The sequence below is a fragment of the Phyllopteryx taeniolatus genome, chromosome 18 (genome assembly GCF_024500385.1).
Source record: "Phyllopteryx taeniolatus isolate TA_2022b chromosome 18, UOR_Ptae_1.2, whole genome shotgun sequence".
NCBI lineage: Eukaryota > Metazoa > Chordata > Actinopteri > Syngnathiformes > Syngnathidae > Phyllopteryx > Phyllopteryx taeniolatus.
Window position 1 is genome coordinate 12,652,863 of NC_084519.1, and position 27,923 is coordinate 12,680,785.

The 27,923-nt window shown below is 40.4% G+C and overlaps 1 protein-coding gene across 3 annotated transcripts; it reads right to left on the reverse strand.

Annotated features, from left to right (window-relative positions):
• fndc1 (fibronectin type III domain containing 1) lies at window positions 1-27,923 on the reverse strand. Of its 3 annotated transcripts, XM_061754402.1 has the most exons (21): window positions 27,720-27,923; window positions 23,461-23,655; window positions 21,433-21,501; window positions 18,372-18,623; window positions 18,102-18,197; window positions 17,895-18,012; window positions 17,627-17,814; window positions 17,083-17,190; window positions 16,660-16,848; window positions 14,158-16,575; window positions 13,949-14,061; window positions 13,710-13,821; window positions 13,275-13,607; window positions 12,282-12,479; window positions 7,673-7,909; window positions 6,353-6,461; window positions 3,178-3,257; window positions 2,945-2,974; window positions 2,014-2,175; window positions 1,359-1,481; window positions 1-610 (listed from the first exon to the last, which is right to left on the reverse strand). In XM_061754402.1, the coding sequence occupies exons 1-21, from the start codon at window positions 27,790-27,792 to the stop codon at window positions 495-497; spliced, it is 5,319 nt and encodes a 1,772-aa protein (XP_061610386.1). In that variant the 5' UTR covers window positions 27,793-27,923; the 3' UTR covers window positions 1-494. The 3 variants fall into 3 exon arrangements, with proteins under 3 accessions (XP_061610386.1, XP_061610387.1, XP_061610388.1); XM_061754403.1 differs by lacking the exon at window positions 21,433-21,501; XM_061754404.1 differs by lacking the exons at window positions 21,433-21,501; window positions 23,461-23,655; window positions 27,720-27,923 and having other exon boundaries at window positions 18,102-18,165; window positions 18,372-18,501.

A 27,923-nucleotide genomic window follows, 5' to 3' on the forward strand; every position in this document is an offset into this window, starting at 1 on the left:
AGCAGTTATGCGGTCTTTATTCTTCATCTGCATACATTTAAAAACATACATTTTACTGAATTGTGATGGGATGAACAATAAACAGAAAAAGTAGCTGTCACAAGCTAATAAATGATATTCAAATTTTCAAACGGAAAATCAACAGACTTATCCACAAGTTCACTGCCTATTATTATGAATGTGCTTTTGATGAGATAAATAACATTGCATCTGGACCTGTTGCTTGGGTGCTTGGCTGACAAGAATTTTACAAAGCAAAAAGACACATGCCTTTTCTTCCCTCATATACAGACTGCTTTATGTATATATATAAAAAAAAAGTACACGGCATCGATACACTGGCTTGCATAAAAGCATTATGTTCACTTCATGTGATTAAAGTGGTGTCTTTCAGATGCGACAAGCAAAAGTCTCTTGTTTTGTTTCAGTTGGCGGGCCTACTGGTCGGTTGCCCTCGGTAACAGTGCCGCCTACCCCCCTCCTCCTCCCATGTGTTACCACTTGCCAGGGATGGGCACCCCACATTCATACCAGCCCACAAAAGGATGGGATGTTCGTCTGCCAATCACTCCAAATGTGACGGGCTCCTGTCTGTAGGCACGATAATATCCTGGAAATAAAATGTGAAAATAGTAACATATCCTCAACCAGGTAACTTCTTCCAAAGCTACATATTTTTTATGACATTTTTTAGAATGTTAAATGGGATTTTAAAGGAGCTGTACATTTTGGGTACAGTTCTGTAAACCTTGCACATTATATTGCTGAATAAAAAAGTTGACTTTTTGAATTTTCAGTGGAATTGGGTTGCAAACAAGTAACTTTCTCAGTGGAGTTTTACCGGGAAATTTTGAAAAAGTCATGTTTATTTCTGTTCATTATCATTACAATAATAAACTACATTTCCATGGCATCTTTCATAACAAAAGCTATTTTTCAGGAAACTTCAAGAAAGTGCTAGTTAACAAATTAGCAGTAATAAGAGAAAAACTCAAAAATAGAAGCAGTATGTTTCAGATGAAAACGTATGCATATATTCCTGTCAGTTCACATTGGATCCAATGCAGTGTTTAAATCTGAAAATTATGATTTTTCTACCCCAATGCAGATGGAATCAAATGTCACATAACGATGTCTATGGGTGTTTTCCTGCTAATATCCTTCGTAATTCGATATTAAACATCATTCATCATAGAGGGCTAAAGGGCAGATACAAGTTACATAATTACGTACAACCACTCACAACGAGTCAAATCAAAACGTAAGCAAAGCCTGCGAGTGTTGGCTTTGAAATGTGAAAGAAGGAACAACCATTGAAAAATAGTCCAAAAGGGTTCCAACTATGACCTCATGTTTACCTTGAGCTGAAGGCAGTGTAATAGAGAGATACGTGGGGCCAGTCCTGCCGTCCCTGTGGGAGTCCACAAACTGACAATGATCCTCTCCTTGTCCCACTGTGTCTCCTATACTATAGAAGGGCTCTGCAGGGGATCAACAGCATTGTGGTCAGGTTCATTGTATTTATTCCTAGTGAATCCACAGGTTATTTTCTTGTTCTTTTCCCTGGGTTGATTTCAAGGACAGTATACTGTTTGTTGGACTGTTTCCTGTTTTTGCTTGTCTTCCTTGTTGCATTAATTTGCATGTCAAAAGTCTGTTCACTATTAAAGACTTTTTGTGTCCTTTGTTCCCTACCTGAGATTGTTCCTCATTTCCCTGCGCTACAGATTAGAAACAAGACTTCCTGTAAACAAATTGGATTAGGTGAAATGACATTACTTTTGGGTCTATTGTTTTATTGTTTTCAGAGACAATTTTCACGATACTTGGGGCTACGTTGACCACTGACATCTGTAATTCATAATAGGCAGCAAAGTGACTTGTTAGCAGGAGTGACGTATCCAACATGTGGCCCATGAACTTTGAATTGATTGGAATTGAATCGATTACAGAGTACCGTATGGTATTTTGCTTTTCAGTGCAGACCTGTCCAGTACGTGGGATCAGACTTACCTCTAAGACCGTCTCCCATGAAGATCTTGTATCGCAGAGAGTTGCACAAAACCACGCCCACAAACTTCCTGTACCACGTCCGCTTGACGTACTGACCACCTTTACAGGAGCTGTGAGCCGAGTTGTATCGGAAGGTGAAGGGGATCCAAATCGGCTCCCCGCCTGGGACACACGTTTATAAGAACGGAAGATGTAAGAGATTAAATAATATAGGAAATGTGTTTTAGTCAAAATGTAACGTACAAGTATTTTCACTGCTGGTGTCCCTCAGGGCTGAGTTCTACAGTTGTTGGTACAATTAATTATTCTTGTACTTATACCTTTAATCAAATTTTATTGTTGAGTCACTACTGTCAACAAACAATTGTAATTCTGGGCAAAAGCATCAACTAATTGGTATAATCTAAAAACCTTTATCTGGCAATCTGATTGAGCTATCTACATAATCGACAAGCAAGGATGCTTGGAAAAGTGGACGCTAAGGAGGTATTAAATATGATAGTAACTGCCGGTACTTTTTTTTTTTTTTTTTACCAAAATATGGTGTAGGGTTAATAGTCTCAATTCTGGTGTCCCACAGGATTGAGTCCTTCGACATTTGCTATTTAAAATAGCTCTACTTGTACTTTGGGTGAGAGGTGGGGTACATCTTAGAGAGATTGCCAGCAAATCGGAGGGCACATATAAACAAACAACCATTCATACCTAAGCACAATTTAGAGTGTTCAGTTAACCTAAAAAGTATCTTTTTGGAAAGTGCGAGGAAGCGAGAATGCCAGGAGAAAATCAATGGAGGCATGGGGATAACATGCAAACTCCTCACAGGAAGGGCGGAGCCCGGATCAAACCCCCAACCTTAGGGAACTACATTACTATGTGTAAGCTACAAAAACTCATTTCTACCAAGACTCAAAATACTGTATAGACTTACCAGGCGGTCTTTCGATGAGAAGAGGATCATCTAAAAGAAAGAACATGGAGGACAAGCTTAGAGTTTAATGTGTTCACCTGATAGATAAACACATCTGGTAGCCTGCGATCCCCTCCTTGAGGACGGATGATTTTTATTTGTGGCAAAATAAATAACCCCATCATGACATTTTCATGCTTAGGAACTAAACTACTTCATGTCGAAACAGTTTTCACTGCTGCTGTGTTGCCCACCTGATTCGGTGACATAGATGAGCGTATCGCTGACTGGTCCCAACCCAAACACATTTTTGGCCTGGACTTTGAAGTAGTACCTGAAAGAAAACAAAGTGGGACTCATGAGGGCTTTAGCGTCATTCTGTTGTGGCTCTGCAAATGTGAGGCAAATGCTAATGACTCTAGCAGATGACTTCAGTCAGCCTGATTCAGGACTAAAGCTGTTTCCTATTGGTAGGGATCCAAAGTCGAGCGGATATTTGCCTAACTTTGAAGGTAGGGTGAAGGAAATGTGCTGAAGGGACAAGTGGCGATTAGGCGATAGCAAGGGTGGATAAGAACGAAAGAGACAAGCATGTGGCAAATGTAATGCATGGGAATGATGAATACTGAAGGCACCTATACCTCAAAACAAGACGTTCTTCACTGTAAGGCACAAGCTTTTCAAAACAAAGATGTGGGGTTAGCTCACTTTCTCCTGGGTGATTAAAGACTTAATGGAAGTATCACAATTTTAAGGAGGATGTGTTTGTGCAGGAGTCCATTCATGCAAGGTCACGTGTGATAAGTTTGCTGTCCTTTCAGTTTTGTAGCCAAAAGCCTGCACCACCAGGCCTGGATCCAATCACCAGAGCTACATAACAACAGTGACTGAAATATACAGAGTGTATCACCAAAGTGAGAGAGTTCAGAGAGGGAAACAGAGGAAAGAAAAGCAGATGCAGAGCGCGGTGATGTCATGAAAAAACAAATTGGAGCGGGTGGAAAAAAGCAGGGAAATCTGAAGGAGAATATAAAACAAAGGAAATACTAGAAAATATTACACAGCTGCAGTACGTGTCTGAAACGTTTGGAAAAAAGAGCCTCAGATGATCACTTTTAGTTTCCTCTCATTAAATAAAAAATTATGTGGCAACAGCCCTCGTCAAGACACTTAACACACTTGTCACTATGCAAATAAAAGATGCTACTGAAAGGCAGTAGTGGAAAGAAAATATGCTCTATTTTGCATATGTGGTTTCCAACCTTTTAGATTGGAAATGTTTCTTAACAAAAATGTAAATTACAAGTACTTTCACTGTCGGTGTCCCTCAGGGCTACGTCCTAGAGCCTTTGCAATTAGAATGAATCCTTAGGGTAGTTCTGTAGTTATGCTATAATCTTACAGTTCTTGTAATGTAGACTGGTTAGTCACTATTGTCAACACATCAAATGTAATTTTGGGCAGAAGCATCCGCTAATTAATATAATGTAAAACAAAACCTTTATCGGGTAGTCATTGAAGTGATTGTAAATTCAAATGTTTTTTTGATTGAGATACAGTGTGTACGTGTGTGTCTGTGTCTGTATGTGTGCTTGTGTCTGGTAATTAGAAGGAGCCTCAAGTATTGGGAAATGCCAACAGTGTCCCAAACCAATCGTCCCATGAGTAACAGTAACCAAGACAGACGTGCCAGCTTGGATACACACTGGTTGCTTGTGAGGAGCTATACAAAGTCTTGGAAAACTTGACACTGAAACATAGCTTCGTTGTATGTGTTCTGCAGCAGGTGCTCAGCTGTCACCAGACATCCGGTAAATGAGACACCTGTGCTGTATAATGTTTGGATATACAGTATTTATTATATACTGAATGACTAATACAAAAGTGCTATCTATCTAAGTAAATTTGATTTGATCTTTGTTTTGATGTTTTCTCTATTAGCAGAATTATGCATAAACTACACAACCAACTTTCATGGAGTTTGTGGAAGGGTGGCACATGTTCTCATCAAGAACCCATTATTGTCCACATGAATTGGGGAAAGTAGGGTATTAAACCACTACATCCAGCTGATGGCGTTCCAGTGAATAAAATTTCTGTATGTGACTGTGTGCATCATTTATTTAATACAAATACTGCTACCAACAGGGCTAGAGGAGAACTGTTTGTTTGTTTGTTTGTTTGTTTGTTTATTCATTTATTTATTTATTAAAGACATCAGTTCTACCCTTTTAACCTTGTGGAATGGATTTAATCAGCAGATGAAATGTTTGTAGTGAATATTCAAAACATGCTTCTCCACAGGCCACCATTTACTCAAAATTGACAAGCTTCCTGATCATCCAAACATCTGACTCAGTGTTCTTGGATCACCATCGAGCTGGTTTGATGTAACAATTGGCCAAAAGACCATCCACTCATAAAGGCAACACATCAGTGCCATGATATGAATACACAAACAGATACATGCATATTTTGTGTGTTGTGTGATGGTGGGCTCGTGTTTGAACAATCCCACAAACAGAAACAAACGCAGACGTAGCCAAGAACCAGCACCAGAGGCTGAAAAACCTCATAACATTGCACACAAGTCATGAGATCTTGCAAAGATGCAAAGAATAAAACAATCTAGACAAGATGTTCTCTTACTTAAAAACAAGACGTTATCCATTTTTACTGGGGCATGATAGCACACAATGCGAAGGCCCTCCTGAAACTGTTTTGTTTTACTATGTTATTATTTGTAGGCCAAATTTTTATGGGCTTTAACATACCCGAAAAGTCAGCAAAATACAGTACGTGTATGGGGACCGCTGATCTATAGCATGGTAGGCACAACCCCTCTTTACTGATAGACCTACACAAATACATTGATTCATAAGCACAGCATTCTGATTAACTTACTTTTATTGGATCTATTTCATACAGAATATCAAAATAAGCTTTCTTTCAAAGTGTAAGTGTAGGCGGAGTGGTCCGTACATCCCGCCAGACCGACAACACATCCGCTACGTAAGGTATTTAAAATTTCAAATTTGCTTTATCTTTTTCACTGAATGCTCTGACTGTTCAAACTTGTCATGTTTTTTTAAATAGATTTTTTTGGTCTTGGTCCTTTCACGGTCTTGGCTTGTCTCGGTCTTGTCTTGGACTCAAATTTGTTCCGGTCTTGGTCATCACTCGATCTTGACTCCCCAAAGTCCTGGTCTTGTCTTGGTCTCCATGAGTTCTGCTCTCAGGCAAGTCTTTGTCTCAGATAGCGTGGTCTTGAGCACAACACTACCAGGCGCATAAAAAAGGACTTGTGTGTGAATGGGATAATATGGACCATACTGTATTGGCCTTTTCTTCGCTGCAGCATTAATTTCCTTTCCTTTGGGTATCTGATGGTATACACAGTAAAAGCACTACTAGGTGATTATGAGTTACCTGGAGTTGGGTTTGAGATTCTCCACAGCCAGATGAGTCCCACTGGATATCTTAGAGGACCATCTATTGTTGAGTACGTCGTCATATGAAGCACTGTGCACCATGTACCCTGTAACATACCAAATCACACACACACACAAAAATTCATTATCCGCAAAGTTTTGAACAGAGTAGATAACGTAAACCATAATCGGTCTTGGTTGATCGGCCATTGCAAAAACTTTGTTTTGGTTGTTCCTTCTCCAGCTAGTGTCTGTTATCATATTCGTGTCACTCATGCAGTCATGCACTCAACACTTGAATCCGGTATGTGACCTGGGGGTCATGCCCCCTGGAGAAATTCCCTCTAAAGCTAAATGAAAACGGCATATGGCAGCACATCAAACAGATTTTAAGAATGTTCTTTTTTTTACTGGAGCCACATCAACAGAGCTGTCTGTTGACAGGAGGAAAGGGAAATATTCCACTCTTGCTTTTTTTATACCCTCCTCTGTCTACTTCTACTCCTCTGTCTACTTCAACTATGAATGAAACATTCCAAAATAAATTGATTCCTCCCACCACCCACCCCCAAAAGCTTTAGAGAAATATCCTAAATGCTGCACCAGATTGGGGGTTAGAGTACCTCTAACTCATAATGCGTGGTTGAAAATGTATTATTTCATCCTATACAAATCAAGCTCAGCAGCTCAACTTTTAATTTCTGGGTATGCGATAACGACATTCATTTGTTGGCCAACCAAATATAGGTTTAAAGTAAAGAAAATCGTGCACACCAGCAGGAAGGAAACACTTGACGGAGGAAAATAAATTACAATGTACAACCCTCCACCAACCAAAATGTGGCACTGGAGACACTATTTGTTTTACACATCAGAAGACAGCCCATCCCACACTACAAGTAGGAGCTCATGTGTGTCTGCCAAATAAAACACTCTGCATCTCTTTAAATGCTGCCTCTGATAGGCCATCACTTTTCACACAGAAGGTCCTAATCTTAAATGGTTATTTTTAGCCTTTGTGCGTCACAGGCTTTTTGTTTCCCCTGAGAAACTGAATGAGAAATTGTTCCTCGGGGGCTAACAAAAAACTGTGATGATGTTTAAAACTAAACACTCAACGACGTGTGAATAAAGATCACAACTTCACAAGAGACAATTTTCTGTGTGTGGACTTTGGTAAGTAACTAATGCTATCGAGTTTATTATATTTATACGATCATACCGGCCAATCAATAGTGATTCCTGGAATGATTGACATGTATGAAATGCCAAAGGCTGCAGAAATATTATACTCCATGTATAAACCAGCATTTCTTACCTGAAACCATATCATCCTTCAATGGACGGCCCCAGTCCAAGATGATAAACGAGTGGCATCCCTCCATGGCGACCACGGTGAGATTATGGGGTTTATTTTTCGGAGGCTGCTTCTGATTGGCGACGCGACTGTCGTTCTTGATCAGATCTTCGAGGACGTCAACTTGGAGATACTCCAGAGCCTCTGTCAGGGAGCACGGAGCTCCTGGGTCCTTTTGGATGTAGTTTACATACGGAGCTGTTGGCAGAAAAAACGAAATTCAACACATTTTAACAGGAATGAATTGGTTGATGTCATTTATAGAAAAACTTGAACAAATTATCATGGGAAATTGACTCCATTGATGTTTATAATTTGCGACAAATCTAATGACTTTTCCATTTCATATGACTTTGCAGGAAAACGTCTAGCTGACCTTGGAAACAGCTCCTATTCATTCCTTTTAAAATGAAATTCTTGATTTCATGATTTTTGACTTATGTGATCCTGAACAACCACTTCCCTTGTCTCCTCCTTTGCCTCTTTGTTTTCTGAGTTTCTGGGAAAGCCAGCTGGACCTACAGCTGTGAATTCCGAGTGTAGCTGGGATTTGGAGGGAACCACAGCAGCCTGGACTGGCTCCCACCTCTGCAGATGATTGTGCCTCGGTGCAGACCGAGAGTCTTCCACGTGTCAGTATCGACATTCCACAGACTGTCAGCTCCCAATGTATGTGTATGGAGGATCACAGAACTCTCGTATTGCATAGCCAAACGTCAAAATAGGTCATCTGTTATTATTGAGAATAGATTTATATTTAAATGTGGGCCACTGTGTTGTAAGGAGAATTTTGTAGGAAACTGTACATCAATTCAAGTATTGTATTTTATGTTTGAACAGATCATCGTAAACTAGCCTGGTGCAAGTTGACCTGAAGCCTTCCTTGGGTCTCTTCCACCAGTCCAGTTTTGAGTCTTTTGACCCTTTAGGACCACTGTACAAGTCCCAAAAAATTTTGTTTAAAGCCACATAACATTTGTTTGTTTGCTTGTTTGTTTGTTGCATAGCGCGTTAGCCTGATCTTTTGCATCCGCACACAACTTTCTACAGTCACGACGGACAGGAAATCTTAAACATTAGCGGAAGGAGGCGTGCAGCAGTCGATCTTGTCAAGGTGCCTGTTATCTTAAATTATGACTACTCATAACTACTACTACTCATTTTTTCTTCTTTGAATTTGTTTGTGCTAGGTGCTCAACTCATGATCATAAATTTAAAAAACAACAACAACATAAACACAAAAAACAGCATATTCTATTAACCACCCACAAATTTACTAATTACAATACTATTAATCACAATTGTTTTTCGCATGAAATCCCACTAAATTCTTGCCAGAGTAGAGTTCGTCTGGTTTGTCTAACATGCTCTTTGTTAAATCGTTAAAGACCCTCCCTTTTGAGACTCTGGACTTGTAATCCAAACATGCAAACATGTCTGGTTTGTGAGACTCCAACACGGATGAAATATTACTGGGAAACTGTAGCAGCAGAATTCACAAAAGCTGTCTAGTCAGGCTGAAATCGGGCTCATCCAATACAATGAAGTCTGTCTACGTGGAAGCTATTGTTAAGGAGATTTACAGGATGTAACAGATAAGAATGATCACTAAAGACTTTTTGATCCATATCCATCTGGTCGTAGATTCACTTGAAAGATGCACAGATGTAAAGAAAGAGAGATATCTAGAGATAAAGTCAGCCCAAGAGAACAAATCTGACTTGTTTTATTATTTGTACAGTTTTCCTCGGTTCAGTGCCCATTTTTATCACTGCACGTAATAAGGGGGAATAATAACTTTCAGATGGCGCCATGAGACAAATTGCTGACCAAGATAAATTGTGTCCAAAGGAACAAATGTTGATTTTGGAGCAAACGAGAACATTCGAGAGTCTCTGATAAAAGAAAAGCTGTCTTTTCACAGAGAATAGCATTCTGTAATCAACTCGTTGCATTAAACACAGTTTATTCACTTGTTTATCTCACATTTTCATCCCCAATGGTAACTAAAGCAACCTTTATATCGTTTGCCAAAAGGTTCCACAACAACTGCATGGCTGCTGCCTCGTTATGATTCATGATAATTTCAAGTCAAAAGGAAAGTTTCTTAAGGTTTTCAAAGAGCGTCTTATGCTAGTTTTGGCTTACGCCTGGGTAGTGTCGTTTTTCGAGGTTCACCCCTCAAAGGACTTAAAAGTCAGATTATCTGAGCTCCCACTGCATCGCTTTTAACCATTATATTTATTAAGTGTCCTTAACTTAATACTTCCACCTTCAAGATTCTAGCCTAGGAACAAGACTTAACTGCACTCATGTTTATTTGGACTGACAGCTCGCCTCTCGATGAGGTAAAACGCCGTCCAACTAGAAACTGGAAACGACTTGTTCAAAACTACTTGCTAAATACTGTACAAGTAATGTATGAGGTAACAATTTGTTAATTGTCAAGAAAGCGTGGAAAAAGTTATATAAATAACTTTAAAAAAAACTGAAAAAGACATAGTAGGACATGGAGAAACAAGGAAGGTCAGCTGATACCCGAGTTTTGGATTTTTGGTCAACATTTCAATAATTTGAGGTTGTTGGAGTTGCTAAACCACCCAGCCATTTGACTTGTAGGTTGGTCTATTGCAGGGGTTACCAACATGGCATCCGCTTGCCCGTTCTCGAAACAGCTCACCAGTGATGGGACATTGTGATTTCCTAGGAATGTTTTAGAAGTGATCATTTGAAAATGTAAACACGACAGATTTACTGTATAATAAATAATGTGTTGCATTGATATTGATCTGTTTCCTACCTTGTTAAATGATTATTAATTATTGTGAGAAATAATGAATGTGATCAGCATCCTCACATAGATGAATATCATTAATTGGTAATAAAAACATCATAAAACGGTCATTTAAACAAATGTGTTATTTCAAACGTGTATATCAAACTGGTAGCCCTCGGCACTCAAAAATGTTGGTGACACCTGGCCTATTGTATATTTGTTACATCATCATACATCATCACAAAACAGCAGGAATAAGGTGAGAACACAACAGGAAATAACAGAAGAATTAGTTCAGATCAGTGTAGTGGTGACTAAAGTCTATTGCCTTGTTTTGGGTAAGAGCTCAGTTTGATAGATTACAATGCTTGTGCCAGCATACTGTAGTTTTCATGTTTTGATTGCTCCAAGAGGCATAAATGCGGCTTATGTTATTTGGATCAGCACTCGTCTGGCTGGATTTTATTGTGTTTGCATGATCCGTTTGTTTGAGTTTTGGTCGGATAGTAGAAACTGTTTAGATTTCCTTTGTAAACTGTATTCTACGACATATTCTATGTTTGCATTCGAGACAAGTTAAATGGATAAACAATGTTGCTTCTCAATGCGAAATTATTTATGAGGGGTTTTATGGCTTCATAGTGACTATAACTATAACTATACAAAGAAACATGGTCACAGACCTTCGACATAATGTGGTTTCCAGCTAGCTGGAGTCCAGTAGGTGTTGTTTTCATGTCTGCCAAGATAATATATTTTTTTTGCGCTTCTGCAAATAGTTGAGGCGAAAAGGAATGAGAGTGAGTAGTAAGGATGTAAGAACAGTAAAAAAAAAAAAAAAAGGACGCAGGGGTTTAAAAAAGGCCCTAAGCAGCTTTTACTTGTGATGATCCGATTAGATTTAGACATTTTAAAGGAATCATGACTGCTAACATGTTTGTTTTTTATTATTATTTTTAATTTTTTTGCTTTTACCACTTCGACACGGTATTGTGCGTACAGTCACGCTATTAGGTGTATTGTATGTATAGCATACGTAGTTCGCCATTCGCAAATTTACATTTCTATTTACATTTATTTTCTGCAGAACCGATCCTCAGCTAGTCGCTGATATTTTTTGTTTTTGTGCTCTTTCCATAATGCACATTGCCAGTGCATTTTTTTTTTTTAAATCCAATCATCTGTAAGCCATTTATTGTTTTAAGGGTAATCTTCTAAGATTAGTTTTAAATTATATTGAGCAGTTTTGGGATTGTAGTTTGTGGTACATTTACGGTTTAAATTTTTAATATAGGCAATTGATATTTTTGTCATTTTTTTGGGTATTCGGGGCAGGGCTCGGTCCCTATTCCCGACTAATAATGGGGGTTAACTATGTTGTAAACACTATTCACAGATCAATCATTAAGAACTTCAGTGTTTGAATAAGGAATGTGGTAAGATGGACAAATTTTATCATGGCAGCAAAGACAGTGCTGCAGCAAACGAGAGACTGGAGTATAATACTGCTGTGTCCAGAGCTAAGGTACAGCAACAAGGTAAGCTAACGTTACCATCTACTAGGTAACGTTTTTCAAATGGAAGAATGGCAATGTTTGGTTAAGTCTACTCATGCTTATTGTTTTGACCCTACACAATTGAAAATTAAGTTGAACACATTCTAGAAATGCTATCTCTTAGCAGGGATGATAATCCAAAATAGTTGAATTAGAAGCGCTACCGTCAACAATTGGGCATTTAACAACTGGATACCAGACACTATTGCATGCACCAAATGTTTTCACCGTGAATTACCTGTGAATCGCCTCTTCCCACTGTCGTCAAACTCTGATAAAGGACCTCGGCCAGATGGTCTGGTGTCTGGAGTTGGCACCTCTATGGTGGTGGTAGTGGTGGTGGTGGTGGTGGTGGTGGTTGTGGTGGTTGTGGTTGTAGTTGTCGGCGGTGTCGTTGTGGTCGGTGGTGGCAAGGTAGTCTGGAGCAAAAACTCATCTAGCAACAAAATTGTGAATGAACATTCGCTAAGGCAGAAAAGATTTATACCAAACTCAGTAACACACTGGATCATTAATCCTTTGTAATGTCCACAATTAAGTATGTAAAACACAATGGCGTCATTAGCAGGCACCTGTATGAGATCATTTCAAAAAGACTGCATTTTCTTAAACAAAAGCAATCGTTATTCATGTGTAATGCTTTTTCCTGCCAACATTTTCAGTGTGTTTGTGCTCACGTGCGTGTGTGCGTGTATGTGAATGGGGGCTAGTCAAAAAATGTATTTAAGGTTGAAAAATGTGGGGTTGTCTCGACAGGTTTCAATTAGCTCTTTCCTCTTTCATTGCTTCTTGTCATGCAGTACCAGTATATTTTGGCCTTATGTCATTGTCAACATAAGTGCCACAGTCTTCAAATTGTACAGTGGCACTCCAGCTCATAATGTTAAAAGCAAAACCAAACAGTATGGGAGGGGAAATAGCAAATGCTGTCCATGGTGCAACATAGTTCTTCAGATGGCCAAACATCTGCAGCAAAAATGTGACAGCCAAAGGCTCACATCAGCCAAAACAACTTGTGTTTGGCTCAGTTCATTCATGCATATCCAAAAACCTAACCCAAGACCAAATTAATCAGCTACACGAGAACTAATATCAAGATCAGATGAGAACAGAGAGACATGGACTGTAAGCAAACAAGCAATCATGCAACAATGCGATCAATACGGTGCCAAATCTACACTTTAGATCTAATAAGTAGGTGTCTACAGTACTTAGTGATTCAAAAACTCACCTTCTGAGTAACAGTCTATTATTCCATCTGTGTCAAGCATTGGATCCCCATATTCATCTATTTTAGAGAAGGTTCCTGGTGGACATGTAGGATATGGTTGTTCAGTGGTAGACTCTTCTGTAGTCCATTCTGTGGTGGTGGGTTCTGGGGTAGTGGTGGGAGCTCTAGTGGTGGTTGTAGTGGTGGTCCTGAGGTGAGGCAAGTCCAAGCCAAGCAGCGGTTTTCCTCCGACCATAAGGATCTTCTCTTTCGGGTTGACTACTGGTCGACTATGTCGGCTGTGACCAAACAAAGCCATGCCTTCCTGGTTCAGCAGGGGGCTTCCCAAATGGTCTGGTGATTAAGTATGAAGTAAGGCAGTTATCATTAACTGAAACTGAAGATTGTGCTCTAAAACCACCGCTAAAGCAAATTCTGCAACTAAGAATGTACTACCGAAAATGGTGCGTCCATCCTCGCCAAGCACAACTCTTTTTGGTTGGCCCTGGGAATCCTGGAGGACTTGTCCATCCTGGTTCATAAGAATCCCCAACTCCAAATCTACCAACTAAATCAACCAAAATGTAAATGGTGGTGTCCTAACAACAGTCCTACAGGTGACTCTGCCAACACTTGATTACGTTACTCTTTCATCATCATAATCATTAGTATCATCTCATGTCATTGAATTTTACCCATTTGTTTCCGTCAGGTCCAGTAATAAGCCTTTGACCAACGGCTTTATTTAGTTCATGAGTCGCCGAGGACTCTTTATCCTTTGCTGTCAGATTTGGTTGTCCATGTTGACCTAAAGAAGTACAAGATTTACACAGTCATTGTCTTACTCGAGAGCTTACTCTGTGACGTATCCTACTGATTCATGCATTTTACCATTTGACTTTACCATTTCCATTGGCAGGTATAAGAGCTCCTCCATTGGGCGTTTTCCCTCTGAGGACAGGATAGCGACTTCTGCCCCCCTGGGCTCTAAAGTTGTCTCTAGATGAAGATGGTGACAAAGATATAGAATGTGTTCTACCCTCTGTGAGTCCCCCTGTTCTTGTTGGAGTAGAGATTCTGCTAGCATTGCGATCTGATGTTAACGCCGGTCTGAGTACATTTGATGAAGAGGAGTGGGCAGATGTTGAAGAAGAATCAGATGTTGTTGAAGAACCCATTCTAGAGTTGTGTGATGATTGTGCTCTGGTGGGAAGCCTATATCCACCAAACTGTCTGGTTGCAGGATGAGGAGAGCGTATCCTCCCATTCATGCCAATAGTAGGACGGCGGTAAGATGGAGGGACCCCAGACTTGGAGCTAGTCCTCGATGGGATGTCTCTTGTAGCTACACTCTCATTGTCTTCTGTGTTCCTGTAAGGTTCAGTTGGTGTTACGGCAAGATTGTTTTGGTCCACTGTGGGTATTGCAACATGTTTATTGATCCCACTGTTTTCTCTGTTAGTCATATCTAGGTAGACCTTATCATCATTCTTATTTTCATTGTCATTAGATGTCTCTATGGGGATGGGCTTACTTAATTTCGCATTAATAGAATCACGAGAGTCATAGTTTGAAGAGGATGAAGGAGACGGTGGAGTTGGATGTCTTAAGTCACTATTGTCTGCATTTCTATCAGTCACTAATGGTTTAAAAGAACTCACCCCCATCTCATAATTTTTTAGTGAGTCACGAGAGGAAGTAGCAGTTTGACCTTCACTAGTTTCCTGTATTGAGGACCCTCCTGCAGAACCTATGGCTACTGAATTGCTCGTGGCTATTCCTCGCAAAATGGGTTTGCCTGCCCCTATCGAGGATGAGACTCTGCTCCAAGGAGTCCTGCCACCATGTCTGGGGAATGACAGCCGTGTTCCTGACCCAGACCTGCTTGGGAACTTAAATCTTTCCACATGGGAAGGACTAATTTGGGAGCGAGAATACATTGTTTTGTCAGAAACACTCTCCTCCTTTTCCTTTTTCTCTTCTTCTGAGGGATCTTCTTTGTAGCTTGAAGTAGGTTCTTCAATTGTGGTTGTTTCTGTGTTTTTTAAATTGCTTTGGTGATGTACTCCTACATTTGCTGTGGCATGTTCCGGAGATGTATTTGACTTTTCTGTGTTCGGTGAAGAGCTTAGTGATCTGTTTGAAGTTGACAGTGGTTGTCGCGAGCTGCGTTCTGACATGGAAGGATACTTGTTTCTGGTGTTTGTATCTGAAGCTACAGCACTAGTTGATGTGGAGGATGACATGATTTGTGATTTTTCAGAAGTAGATGGTTCAGATATTGTTTTGTCATTGATCTTTCCTACCAAAGTGGAATCAACTGTAGCTTCATTGAAGGCATTTGCTGTTTGCTGGTCTGGTAAATTGGACTGCGATGTGGTGTGACTCTGAGTTCTGCTTGGCAAACGTGCCTGTGAAGTTATGCCCTGTCTGTAACCATTCAGCGTTCTGGTTGAATTTCCCCTAAAAGGCATTCCTAGGTTCCTTCGGCCATAACCGTATCTTGCACCAAAGCCAGATCCACTGGTCCGCCCAGATGATGCAGATCCCTTGCCCGCAGCTGTGCTCTCTCTCTGAGGCTGTGGGTTGTTAGGTTTTTTATATACTATACTGGTTTTATGGGACTTGTCTTTGCGCTGTAGGTATGTAGAGGCTGTATCCTTTCTTTTGTCCTCTAACTCTGTAATACGCAACGCTGTGGTAGAAGGTGAAGAGGATGATTTTGGAGGAAACACTGACAATGATGAAGAGGTGGCTGATGAGGAGGATGTCTGGGCACCTCCTTTTTGATGGACCCTAAGCTTTATGGGCTTTCTTTGCTGTGTGAAAACAGACGTGGGTTTAGTTGGGGAGAGTGTAAAAACTTTGAGGCTGGGGGTCTCAGGAGTTGGAGGCTCATCCCCTTCACTATAAATATTATCCTCAGATTCAGGGGAAACATCATTATAAGGTTTTTTTGTCTCAAGTTCAGACTCCATGGTTGTTGCATCTTCTTCTGGAGAGGCGGTTGTTGGAATTCTCTCATCATCATCATCATCATTATTTTCATCTTCTCTAGCTGAGGTTCTGCCTCTGTTTGCAACATTCCTGACTGAGCCTCTTACCGAGGAGAAGATGCTGTGATAGGAGCGTGTCTGAGAAAGTGGGCGAACTCTTCTACTGACAGGTGCAGAGTTGCGAGGCTGAGTGGGTCTGCTTAGTTCTTCTGGTGCCTCCGTTGACTTGAGCTCTGATTTGTTATGGGTAGTATCATCTTTGGAAGGCTTGTAGCTTGTCCTCTGGCTGTCCTTATTTCTTGAGAATGATGAAACAGCACTGCTAACTGGCAACGGAAAAAGCAAATTGTCTTAAATTTAGGGTGTATACAGTTTTCACACACATGCTGTACACACTAAGTCATTCTTACATCCTGGCATGACAACACTGAACGCCTTGCTTAGCGGTCCCTGTCCCCTCCTGTTGGTGGCTTTGATCTTGAAGATGTACCGATCTCCAGGTGTTAGACCGTCTATCGTAGCTGAGGTTGTACTGCCTCGGTATGTCACACTTTTCATTCCAAATGGCTTCAGTGCAGGAGCATAAGACAGGATGTACTCTGTATGGAGGTAGAGGATAAACAACTGTATAGAAGACAGGTACTGGAACTGTTCAGTCAAAGACCTCCGGCACGACAAGAGTTGTGATATCACAGTCATACTCTTGTGACCTCGGTTCAATTACTGGGAAGTGCATTAGTGTTATCCTAATACATGCGCTCATGGGAATTTAAAGTATACAGTATGCAAAACTGATGTGGGATTAATAACAAATTCTGTTCATAATATTATACCCCGTATCCTCCCATTGGTTTCTTCAGGAGGATCCCAAGTGGCTGTCACAGCAGTCCCTTTCCCCCGTAGAGGTTTGACTTCAAAGTTCTCCGGTGGCCCAGATGGTGCTTGCAAGTGAGGAAAGAACAAATCAGTAAATGATGGGCAACAAAAGAGACAGAAAAATTGTTGTTTCAAGCACTTAAAACCAGAAAGTGGAGTAGAAGCTTCAAAATAAGAAAACTGTTGCTGCCATAGATTATATGAATTCCTTTTAGATCATGCATGGAAGTCGACAGAGAACTCAGCTGGGAGCCAGGAAGTAAATGCTCACATTGCAGTGAATCACTGCTACAAGCTTGTGCATTATGTGGTGCAGCACACACTAAAACCCAATCATAATGAAATGAAAAACAATTGAAGACATTACAGATAAAATTATAGTTATGCAGGATTTGGTTGGTTCCCTTATAAAAAGGCTGCATTTCAATCCTTTCACTGAATAATTTTTCCTTGTGCAAGAAGTGAGCATTAAACAGCAGTCTTCAGCATGAATGCTCCTACCTGATTCAGGGGTCCTCTGAAAGACAGATACGCTCCACTTGCCATCATTTTCTCCTTGAGTGATTCTGACGGCGAACTCATACATGCTATCAGCAGACAGGGTGTCTACCATCATTCTCCTCTGGGAGCTCTCTTTGTACTCCCAGCGTGCCGACTCACCCTTCTCCCTGTACCTTACTTTGTAGGATCTACGATGAGACCATGAGGGAGCTTTAGTCCTAATAGGTATAATTCAATTATAGATTTTTGGTATTTGCTTTTTCTCTACCTGAATTCACTAGACTCGATCTTCCCCATTTCCACAGCGGGGTCGACCCAGGTGATGAGTACTGACTTAGGAGACATGACCCTGACACTGATGTCCTTAGCCTCATATTCAGGTGGTTCTGAAGAGCATTTCAAAAATCTATTCAAATCCCTTGCAATGACAATAATTACCAATTTTGCGAGCGTTATCACAACAACCGCAACGTACCTGGGGTGGTCATTTTGGTTGCCGCACGGTTAGCAGGAGCACTCTGGCCCTGGGGTTTCTGTGCCTGCAGTGACACCACATGAACGGACTCAGATGCTATGAATAGAGAGGGATACCAGGCACGACCAGGGTTTACACTAATGACACTAAAGATTGATCAAATAAAATGCACTCATTATAGTCCTCTCTCTGTATTCTACATGTAGCTCAGTAAACCTTAATCTAATGCTCTGTTTTCAAGTCTGTTAAGTTATAGTTGGGTTATCTTACTTAATTTGTGCGAGTTACGGTTCCTCTGGTCAGATTGAGGCTTGGCGTGGTGTTGGTCTCTCCTCTCCAGTGAAGTTGTTCTTGTGAAGAAGCCTCTCTCAGGTGGCCGGGGACCAGTGGAGGATTGAGGGGCCCTCCTTCTGTATGTCCTGGGGCTAGAGACACTCGGACGGTGAGCTGTTCTGTTCACCCTGGCCGCACGTTTCAGAGCAGTCTGATTTCTGGCCGCAGGATATGTTGACCTGATTGGACCTGTGACAGGAAAAATAGATATTTCTAGAGCGCTTTTTACCTTTGTTAAACTTGAAAAATATGTTCACCAAAAACATTTAAGGATTATAGCTTTTTAAATGTATTGATTCAAAGATGTACAGTTTGCAGTACTTGACAATCAGATTGGAAGCAGGGCAGTCATATGCTGAGGTCCTAGAAATGCTTAAAGGAAGGAAGAAGACTATTCAAGTTAATTGGTGATGGATTTCCATCAAACCATCCATTTATTGTCTATAACGCATGTAGAGTTCGGTATGTTGTAGACCAGTGGTCTCTAACTCAACTTACCGGGGGGCCACTGCAGGTAGAGTAGGGGCCGGGTTTAAAATAAAAAGTACAACTGATCCAATCTTCTCTTCACATTTTAATTAAAAACAGTTTACAACATGAATGGTTCTTAAGAACATCAGTAGGTTGTTCAGAACATGAACTGTTCTTCAGAACATACTGTAGGCTTCTCCTTCCTGCCCAAGATGTGGCTGAGCTTCCTTTTACACAGCCGAGCCACATTTGGTTTCAGGTTGAAGCAGTTGAGACCCTCAAGATGTCTTGAAGATGGTCATCAGTGAGTTTGAATCTGTACTTTGACTTATTGAAGTTCATAGTGGAGAAGAGTTTTTCACACACAGATGTGCTCCTGAAAAGGCACATAGTCCGCTTGAACGTCCTGGTAAACGCAGGGAAGGTGGGGAGGCAATTCTCTCAAAAATTGTCTGTGCTTGTCTGCTTTTCCACCCACCTGCCTGAACTCGACTCGAGTTCATAGTTGCACTGCAGTTCAATGAGCTCCATTTGCAGCACAAGAGGATGAATGTTAGACTTTGAAGGAGAAGGAGTCAGCAAAAATGTGAAAATTGGTTCTGGGTCTTAAAGTCTACCAACCTGTGATCGGCAATCCAGTCCTCTCTCTTAGCTCCCCGGTATTTTGCATACGTCTCAGCATGTCTAGTTGAGTAATGATATCTGATGTTGTATTCTTCGTGCACTACAACTTTCTCTGTGCATATACAGTAAAACACGTCTGAGTGCCCTTTTGCTAAAAATTAAATAAAGTATCTTTCTCCCACTTTTCCTGAAATTGTCTGTGCTCGTCACAAACCTCTTTCTTTACAGCAGGGTTTGAGAGACATAAATGTAGCAGGATATATTTTCCCTCAACTTTGTGTCACTCAGGAATTATGTCTCAACCAACTGATTAACTTTGCCTATTCTCGTTGGCTAACTTGTCAACAAACGCGACTAAAAGCTGACATGAGCTATTGTAGCCCATAAATTATATGCATATTCCTCTGGTTGTAACTGAGGTAGATAATATACTGTATTGAAGCATCCAAAACTCAGTCGCTCCACAAATTCCTTCTTAAATTGAAATATAAATAACCCCATTTGGTCTTGATCAGACAAACTCTGCTTTTGGTAAATTTCTACAAACCACCCCCGATCCAAACCTCGCTAAGAAACAGTCCGAGTGCATAGTTTGGCACAGGTTGCACACCACTAAACCAGTGATTCCACATTGCTCTGTCTGTTTCCAGGAAGCGGTAGAGTGGAGTTGGACAAGTGGACCAAAGTCTACACATGGATACTGGATCAAAGAAGACAGTTTTTTTTTTTTTTTTTTTTTTTGTGGGGGCATGAAAGGGAAATGGTAACAGTGGTGGAGGACACACAGTCAGATGAATGAGCTGTCTGAAGCTGAAGGCAGGCAAGACGGGTGAAGGTTGGGTCAAGTGGAGGAGCGAGTGGATGTTGAGAAGGTGTGGGGGTGTAAAAGAGGAGATAGTGGATAACAAAAGACATGAAGGAAGGTGGTGACCTGACTTAGGACACAGTGGGAAAGTAATTTGACGCTCCACCCTTTCAGACAGGAGTTGTCTGGTGAGGGGTGTGTAATGATTTTCTGTGCTGCACCCTTGATTGAAAACAGGTGAAGAAGATCACGTGGTGGTTCAGTATCTTACCATAATGATACTTTTTTTCTGGTACTGTGTTATTGTCATATTGGCACATACAGTACACTGACTGGCAACAATATAAGGTACACAAGGTACAGAATCTAATGCAGTGTTTCCCAACCTTTAATACAACATTACATAAGAAAAATCTCACAGCACACAAAAAGGTCACAAAAAGTATATGTACTGACATACAGGTAATTGTGTTTTTGTCACAACTTTCTCATCTCATTTTACTCATAAATGAACTTAGTCAATGTGAAATCTGGGCCTGCTTAGTTGAACACAACGTTGATATACTCACAGGAAGCCATGACTTGTTCTGAATGGCAGCAGGTGAGTACAGAGGTTCTTTGTATCTTCTGCTGTCTAGCGTAAGAGCATTGCATTGTTCTGCCTGTCACTAAATGTCACTGACAAAGACACATTACTTAGGTTACATATTTTTCTTAGACCAATTAAGTGAAATTAGTTAATTTCCCATGTAGCCTGATGATCATTCAGCAGTGGTTTTGAATCACTGAGCTAATGGGATCCAATGTAAGAGCTCTTTCAAAAATGTGGCCTTTACACTGATAACAATCCTCAGTTTTTATTGTAACTGTCAGAAAGGTACCAATTTAACTATACGTTTATTATTGTAGTTGTTTACAATGGCAGACAACTGCACTTGTTTGTAATATATATATTTTTTTCATTTAGCCACTCCCATCAAATTAGAAGCAATGATGATGTCACTAGATCCTTTCAGGCCCAAAATATTAAAATAAAAAATATATATATATTGTAAAACGAGACAATTTTACATATTACGGCTGGTGGGCAGGTGTTACCTGTTGATGTGTTGCTGACAGGTGCGCTGCTCAGCACTGCAAAGCCATCAAGTTTTACCCATTCGGGATCTAAAAATAAAAAAATAAAATTATGTACAGTAAACCACCTATTCACGGTTCACTATTCACAAATCAACCTATTGATGTATTTTTTTTTGAAGAACCCATCATTTTGTGCTCCCTCACTTGTTTGTGGTTTAAGATGCCTCAAGGTGCCACCAAAAGTAGTAATTGGTGTCAAGGAAGTATGCTGAAGCGATGCATCTCGACTGAGAGACTGACATCTTTGTATGGAGGGGATGGGAGGAGCTACAGTAAATTTAGCCTGGGTTGTGAGTGGAAGTTACGGAGAGTTCGCTGGATGTACCTGTCCATGTGCATTTCTGGGTAATGTTGTAAGATGAGTTTGAAACGATATGAAAGTGTGTTGGGATCATAGTTTTTTGCATATTGACAGTAAATAGCAGAGGTTTACTGTCTATACGTGAATGTAATACAATAAGATAATCCACTCAGAAATAGCTACCAAGTGCATACAGTACTTAGAAGTGCTGACTTAAAAATTGAATGAGTGATTGATTGACAGCAATTCAATCAAAACTGAGCATTATTAAATTGGTAAAGACAGAATTTGTGATGCACCTCACATATTGGATCTCGTTAGATTTTGATGCGGTGGTGTTTAAATTGATTGCCACTCACTCAGCTAGCTACCTTTCCCTGAACAAGCAGTTTGTTCTAGGAATTAACGACAACTTTCCCTTTAAAAATTGTTTTATTTTCCTAAATTATATTCGACTCCACCTCTCTAAATGCCGGTGTTGCTCTTTAATAGGTCAAAGCAAATCTGCCTTTGATGCTCCCAACAGTAGCTGGCCAGACACATTTATGATGCAAAGGCTAGCGGTGCGTGTTATTTACGACACCTGCTGAGGAAATAACACACGATCTGCAAGGAATTTTTTTTTTTATGAAAGGCACAACTCCAGACATTTGGCTACAGAAGTTTACAGATGGCAAGGCTACTTACAATGCACAGTGGATATGTAAACTCAAAGAAAACTGCTTTTTTTGATCCATTATGAACACAGCTCTGCATGGTTTTAAAGTGCAAGCGAACACTATAAATAGGGTCAATCTGAAAATATTTTACTGAATAAGAAAACAAAGTCATAAAAGTACAAGAGTAAAGTTGCAATATTTTTGTGGAAAACAAATGTCATTTTACATGAATAGAAGATGAGAGGAGAGAAAGTCAGACTGTTACAAGAACAAACATAAGTGTGTGGAATGTTCAATCAATCCATCAAACTTGACATTCACTCTTTGAAAACGTCTTAATACCAGTAATATTACCATTTTACTCATTATATTCCCATATTATTGTCATAATGTTCTGTGATTTGATTCTTGTAATATTTCAACTTCATTCTAATAACTTATAATGGAACGATTTTCTTGTTTTAACATTACTTCTTCATTGTCAATATTTTTTTGTAGTAACATTACAACATTGTTCCTATAATTATGAGACATTATTATTTTACAGTCATAACAGTAGGACTGTTATTTTTATTGTGATAGTACAACTCTATTTGGAAATCTAATCTTGTAACATAACATGTTTCATCCAATATTACTTTCTTGTAGTCATACTTTAGTTGTTGTTGTTGTTTTAAAAAAAAATATATATTACTTTTTTTTTCTTCCAGAGTGGCCCTAATGCAAGTGATCTCAACTAGTGGGATATGGTCTGGCTTTCATCATGGTTGAATTACGGCTCAAAAATGCAATAGAATAATGACAAAAGCAGGCCACAGTGTCAACTCAGCAATCCCACGTCGTAAAGTCACAATAGGCCCTGTCTTGGTTGTTTGTTTTTTTCCAAGGTTGGGAATGATTGAATACCTAAAACTAATGTCCTCTTCTTGAAGAGCATAAAAAGTACTTGGATTGTTGTACGGCAAATCTCTATGCAAAATCCCCAACTGGATCCATGTATTGTTGATGCCGTTTACTCTGTCTTACCTACATGCTCCACTAAGGGAGAACGGCTCTCCTTGCCCACCCTGGTGTAGCGATGAGTCCTCAATGGCTTGTTGGATCCGGCCACAAAGCGCTCCACCGGTCTTCCATCGAGATGGATAGAAGGCTCCCAGCTCTCCCTCAGGCTCCTAGCTATGGAAGTCGGTTTGCCATTATGTGTCCGTAGGGGCTTCTCCGCTGGAATACAAATCAGGTATGGATACATTTTTAGTTTACAGTGAACCCTCGCTTATCGCGGGGGATACGTTTCGGATCCCTGAGGTCAGAGCAGGCTTGTAAAAGATTTGGAAAACACTCCACTCCTGTGAGGCTTTTACAAGAGCACCTCTCACCCTGCCACAAAAATGCCAACGACTGTCCCCTTAACCCTAATAACTGACCCTAAATTCCCTTTACTAGCTAGGCCCACATAGTGATGACTATGTGCGTGAACAACCAAAAGTTATCCATCCATCCATCCATTTTCTGAGCCGCTTCTCCTCACCAGGGTCGCGGGCGTGCTGGAGCCTATCCCAGCTGTCATCGGGCAGGAGGCGGGGTACACCCTGAACTGGTTGCCAGCCAATCGCAGGGCACATAGGAACAAACAACCATTCGCACTCACAGTCATGCCTACGGGCAATTTAGAGTCTCCAATTCATGCATGTTTTTGGGATGTGGGAGGAAACCGGAGCGCCCGGAGAAAACCCACGCAGGCACGGGGAGAACATGCAAACTCCACACAGGCGGGGCCGGGGATTGAACCCGGGTCCTCAGAACTGTGAGGCTGACGCTCTAACCAGTCGGCCACCGTGCCGCCAACCAAAAGTTAGAGTTTGTAAACCTGTTAACGTGTTGTATATCTGCTATTTTATGGACATTTGGCAACAATACATAATCCTCCCCCGAGATACAATACATAATCCACCGTCGAAATGTTTCCTTCCATTGTGCTTCCTCTGTTGGTGTCATAACACGCCGGAGCCTCCAGAATTCCTCCTAGCATCTGTCGGTCTTTCCTCACACCTGACCCTCAACGGACGCGCTCACCTTTGCAAGTGCTTGACGACGAAGATGGATGGTTGCCCTCCGGCTGTCGACATTACCACCGGCACATCAATCAACACAAAGTCATAACAAATGTCGTTTTATTATCGATTGTTCGATGTTACTATTTGAGTAAAGGAAAGCCACAGCCTAGGGTGTTGTAGCATTGGGGAGGACTTCAAACATCAGAGGGCCATTATTATCAAAGACTTTTAGGGGAAAATATTACAATGCTATGAGAGTAAAAGTCACTGAATAATGACACTAAAGTCTTAAGTACGACGCTAAAGTTAAAATATTACATCAATATTACATGAATTCGTACTTTCACGCATGAAGTCATAGAATTATACAAAGTCAAATTATTATGTCAGAAAAGCTATTTTAGAAGATCAATGTCGTAACGGCGAGAAGAAATTCAAAATGTTACTAAAGTTAATTCTACCAGGATCAAGTCAAGATGTTAAGTGAATAAAATCGTAAATACATTTCACCAAATTTGCATTAGACTGGGTGTCTCCAGGATTTAGACGCGGCTTGGGCAAGCATCAATTTTGATCGACTTTCTGCAGCCAAATAGTCACTTCATAAGGCGCATGCAGGACACTCCCTGTGCTGCGCCAGAACGCCCATCTTGCCACAAGTTGGTCTGCCAAATTAGCAAACGTACGCAGCGAGCGTTATGCTTGCATGAAAACAATTGTCTAATTTATCACGATAATGCAGTCAATATAATAATGTATATTCTTAACCAAGAATGAAGTCATCATTGAAACAATGAAGATGAAGTTACGTTACGATAAAGCTGTTATTTTACGGGGGGAAAAGTCAAAATATTCTGATTAAGAAGTTACAGAATTATGAGAAGGCAGTCTTGATATTCTGATTACAAAGTTTTGGAATTCCAAGAATAAAGTGCAATAACACATAATACATAATTTTATAGCTTAATTATGAGAATAATACTATGCCGTAAAACAATGATAACACCCAATTAATTGGCCTGCTGTTTTAAGCTTTGTCACCTGTTATTGAAATTTGCATATTTATTGATCATAAGTGTTTACAGAGATCAACTTTTTACACTTGAGTGACATTTTAGACTGTTAAAAAATGATCGACGACGTCATTTTACACCATTCTAATTTTTCGTTCAAGTTAACAGTGTTCTAATATATTAATATTAGTTGCAGCAGTGGTTAACTTCTTACAATTGTAGTAGCTACACTTATGAAAATATACACTTAAAATATCCCCTGTAGGATTGTTATGTTGACTCATATTCATTCAGTTTTCACGATTTCTTATGAAGTTTTTTTTCCAGTGTAAAATGGCCCCAAAATGAATAGTGTTCCACCTGAGCGCTTCGTCTGTACTGCATATTGATGACATCATCGTTGTAGTGACAGGTGTGCATGTTTGTGGCGCAGATGGTACTTGTTGAAACTGTTGGACCGTTGCCTTGACGTGACGTCATGCCACAAGACATGTCACTGCTGGCAGATTGGGCAGCCAGTCGACTTGCATGCGGTTGGAGATGATTAAACGCACCACCGGTTGTGTGGAAAGCCATTTTCTCCACGTTGTCTCTTCCTGATGACAGTGGCATTTTCTCTGTCAAAACAGTAAAATCCGCAAAGATTCCTCTCCTGAGAAAGCTCCTGCAGAATTCCAGCATGTTAAGTGGGGCAGGGAAATTAAATTCCACTGGCTTGCAAGGACATGATCGCCTCCCCCCCCCCCTCCTCTTCTCCGTCTCACTTACTCTCCCACTTTCCAGGAGGCGGTGCGGTGACATTATCCAAATACACTACGCCTCTGTTCTCTCGTTGCCAAGGTGTCCGGATACACCCACCGGCCCACTTTCATTAAACCACTTGATAAATATGACACTGACAAGCCGATGACATGTGAATAGAGAAAGCAAAGGAGCAACATGCTCATCTCCCTTAACAACTACTGTAAAAATGCCCAAGAGGGAGTCTTATAACTGTGCACAGCACTTATAGGCCAGCAGCACTGACCTGTGATTACATTAAGGAGCTCCCCCAAGTGAGTGAACAGTAAGTAAGTAGCTGAATGGTCCAAAAAAAAAAAAAAAATCCAAGGGAAAAACAAGGGAAATGAAGACCAACACAAAGCCGCAAAGGAGTGAAGAGGAATGTCAACTTGGAAAAATGTTCCCTTCGTCATGCATCCAAGTTCTGCTGCTTTTAACATATTTCTCATGATTGTTATTGCAATGATAATTTCAAGGATATTTTTGAAATTAATTACATCAGAAAGTCGAAACCAAACCATCCAGTATGGTCAAATTCCAGGAAAAGTGCAAGTTGGAAACTTTCCATGGGAATTTAGGGGAATAAGCTATAAATTGGCAACATTTCTGGTTTGTTCATGGGGGAAATAAATGCTATTTGGAAAAAAATAATCTTGCAGCATAATCTTTGGTGATGTGGTACATATTAATCAAGAAAGTTTAACAAACAAAACCGCTAATGAATTCATAGTGACACACAAGAAAAGTATTATATATATATATATATTAAAAAAAAAAGTGTTTTGCATCCCTAGCTGCTGAAGAAAATAACGCTCACAATGATGTTTGTTACAAAAACAACCCCAAATTGGCCAATCAAATATGTTTTTATTTAAAAAAATTCATTTTACTGAAAATTTTCACCACTTTCCATTGCTATCACACACATTAAATGTCTATTAAAGTCATCTCCAAACTCACCGACAAAGCTATATGAACATTTTAAAAACAACGATAACATAACAGAACCAGTGCAATTTCACTCTACACCCCAGAATTCATTCACTAAATCAATTTTCTTGTTTTTAAAAATCAGAACCTTGACAGAGTATTACATTACAAATATCTAATACATACTACTCACACATAAAGAAACTACATGTGTCAAAATGAAAATTATATTGTAGCCAAATACCAATATCAAACTTAAACAGCCGAAATTCTGCTAGACTTTATATTATATTTTCTTCCAATACGATTCCAAAACCACATTTAGGAGTAATCTACTCAGCATCAGGGTGCAACTACGATCCTGTAACCACACCTTTTCCCGCACACTTTTTTTTTCCTCCATGCATTCAATGCCATTCAGGAAAAGCGGCATCAATTCTAAGCGAACATTTGGCTTTGTGGAGCTTGTGCAGCTGATTATCACAAGAAAGGGAAATTCTGTTACCTGTCCATCCGCGTCCAGGTGTGCAAAAAGCGACGAAGAACGCCAAGAGCGTGCTACTTGCGCACAGAGTCATGGTGCGTGTGGTGCACAGCTGCAGCAGAGGCGCACCAGCCAGGCGCGGAGGGGCAGGGAATCAATGACCCTCCTACCACCGACCACTGGGAGTCTCCCTCTCCCTCCCCTCTCTGAGTCTGTCCACACACT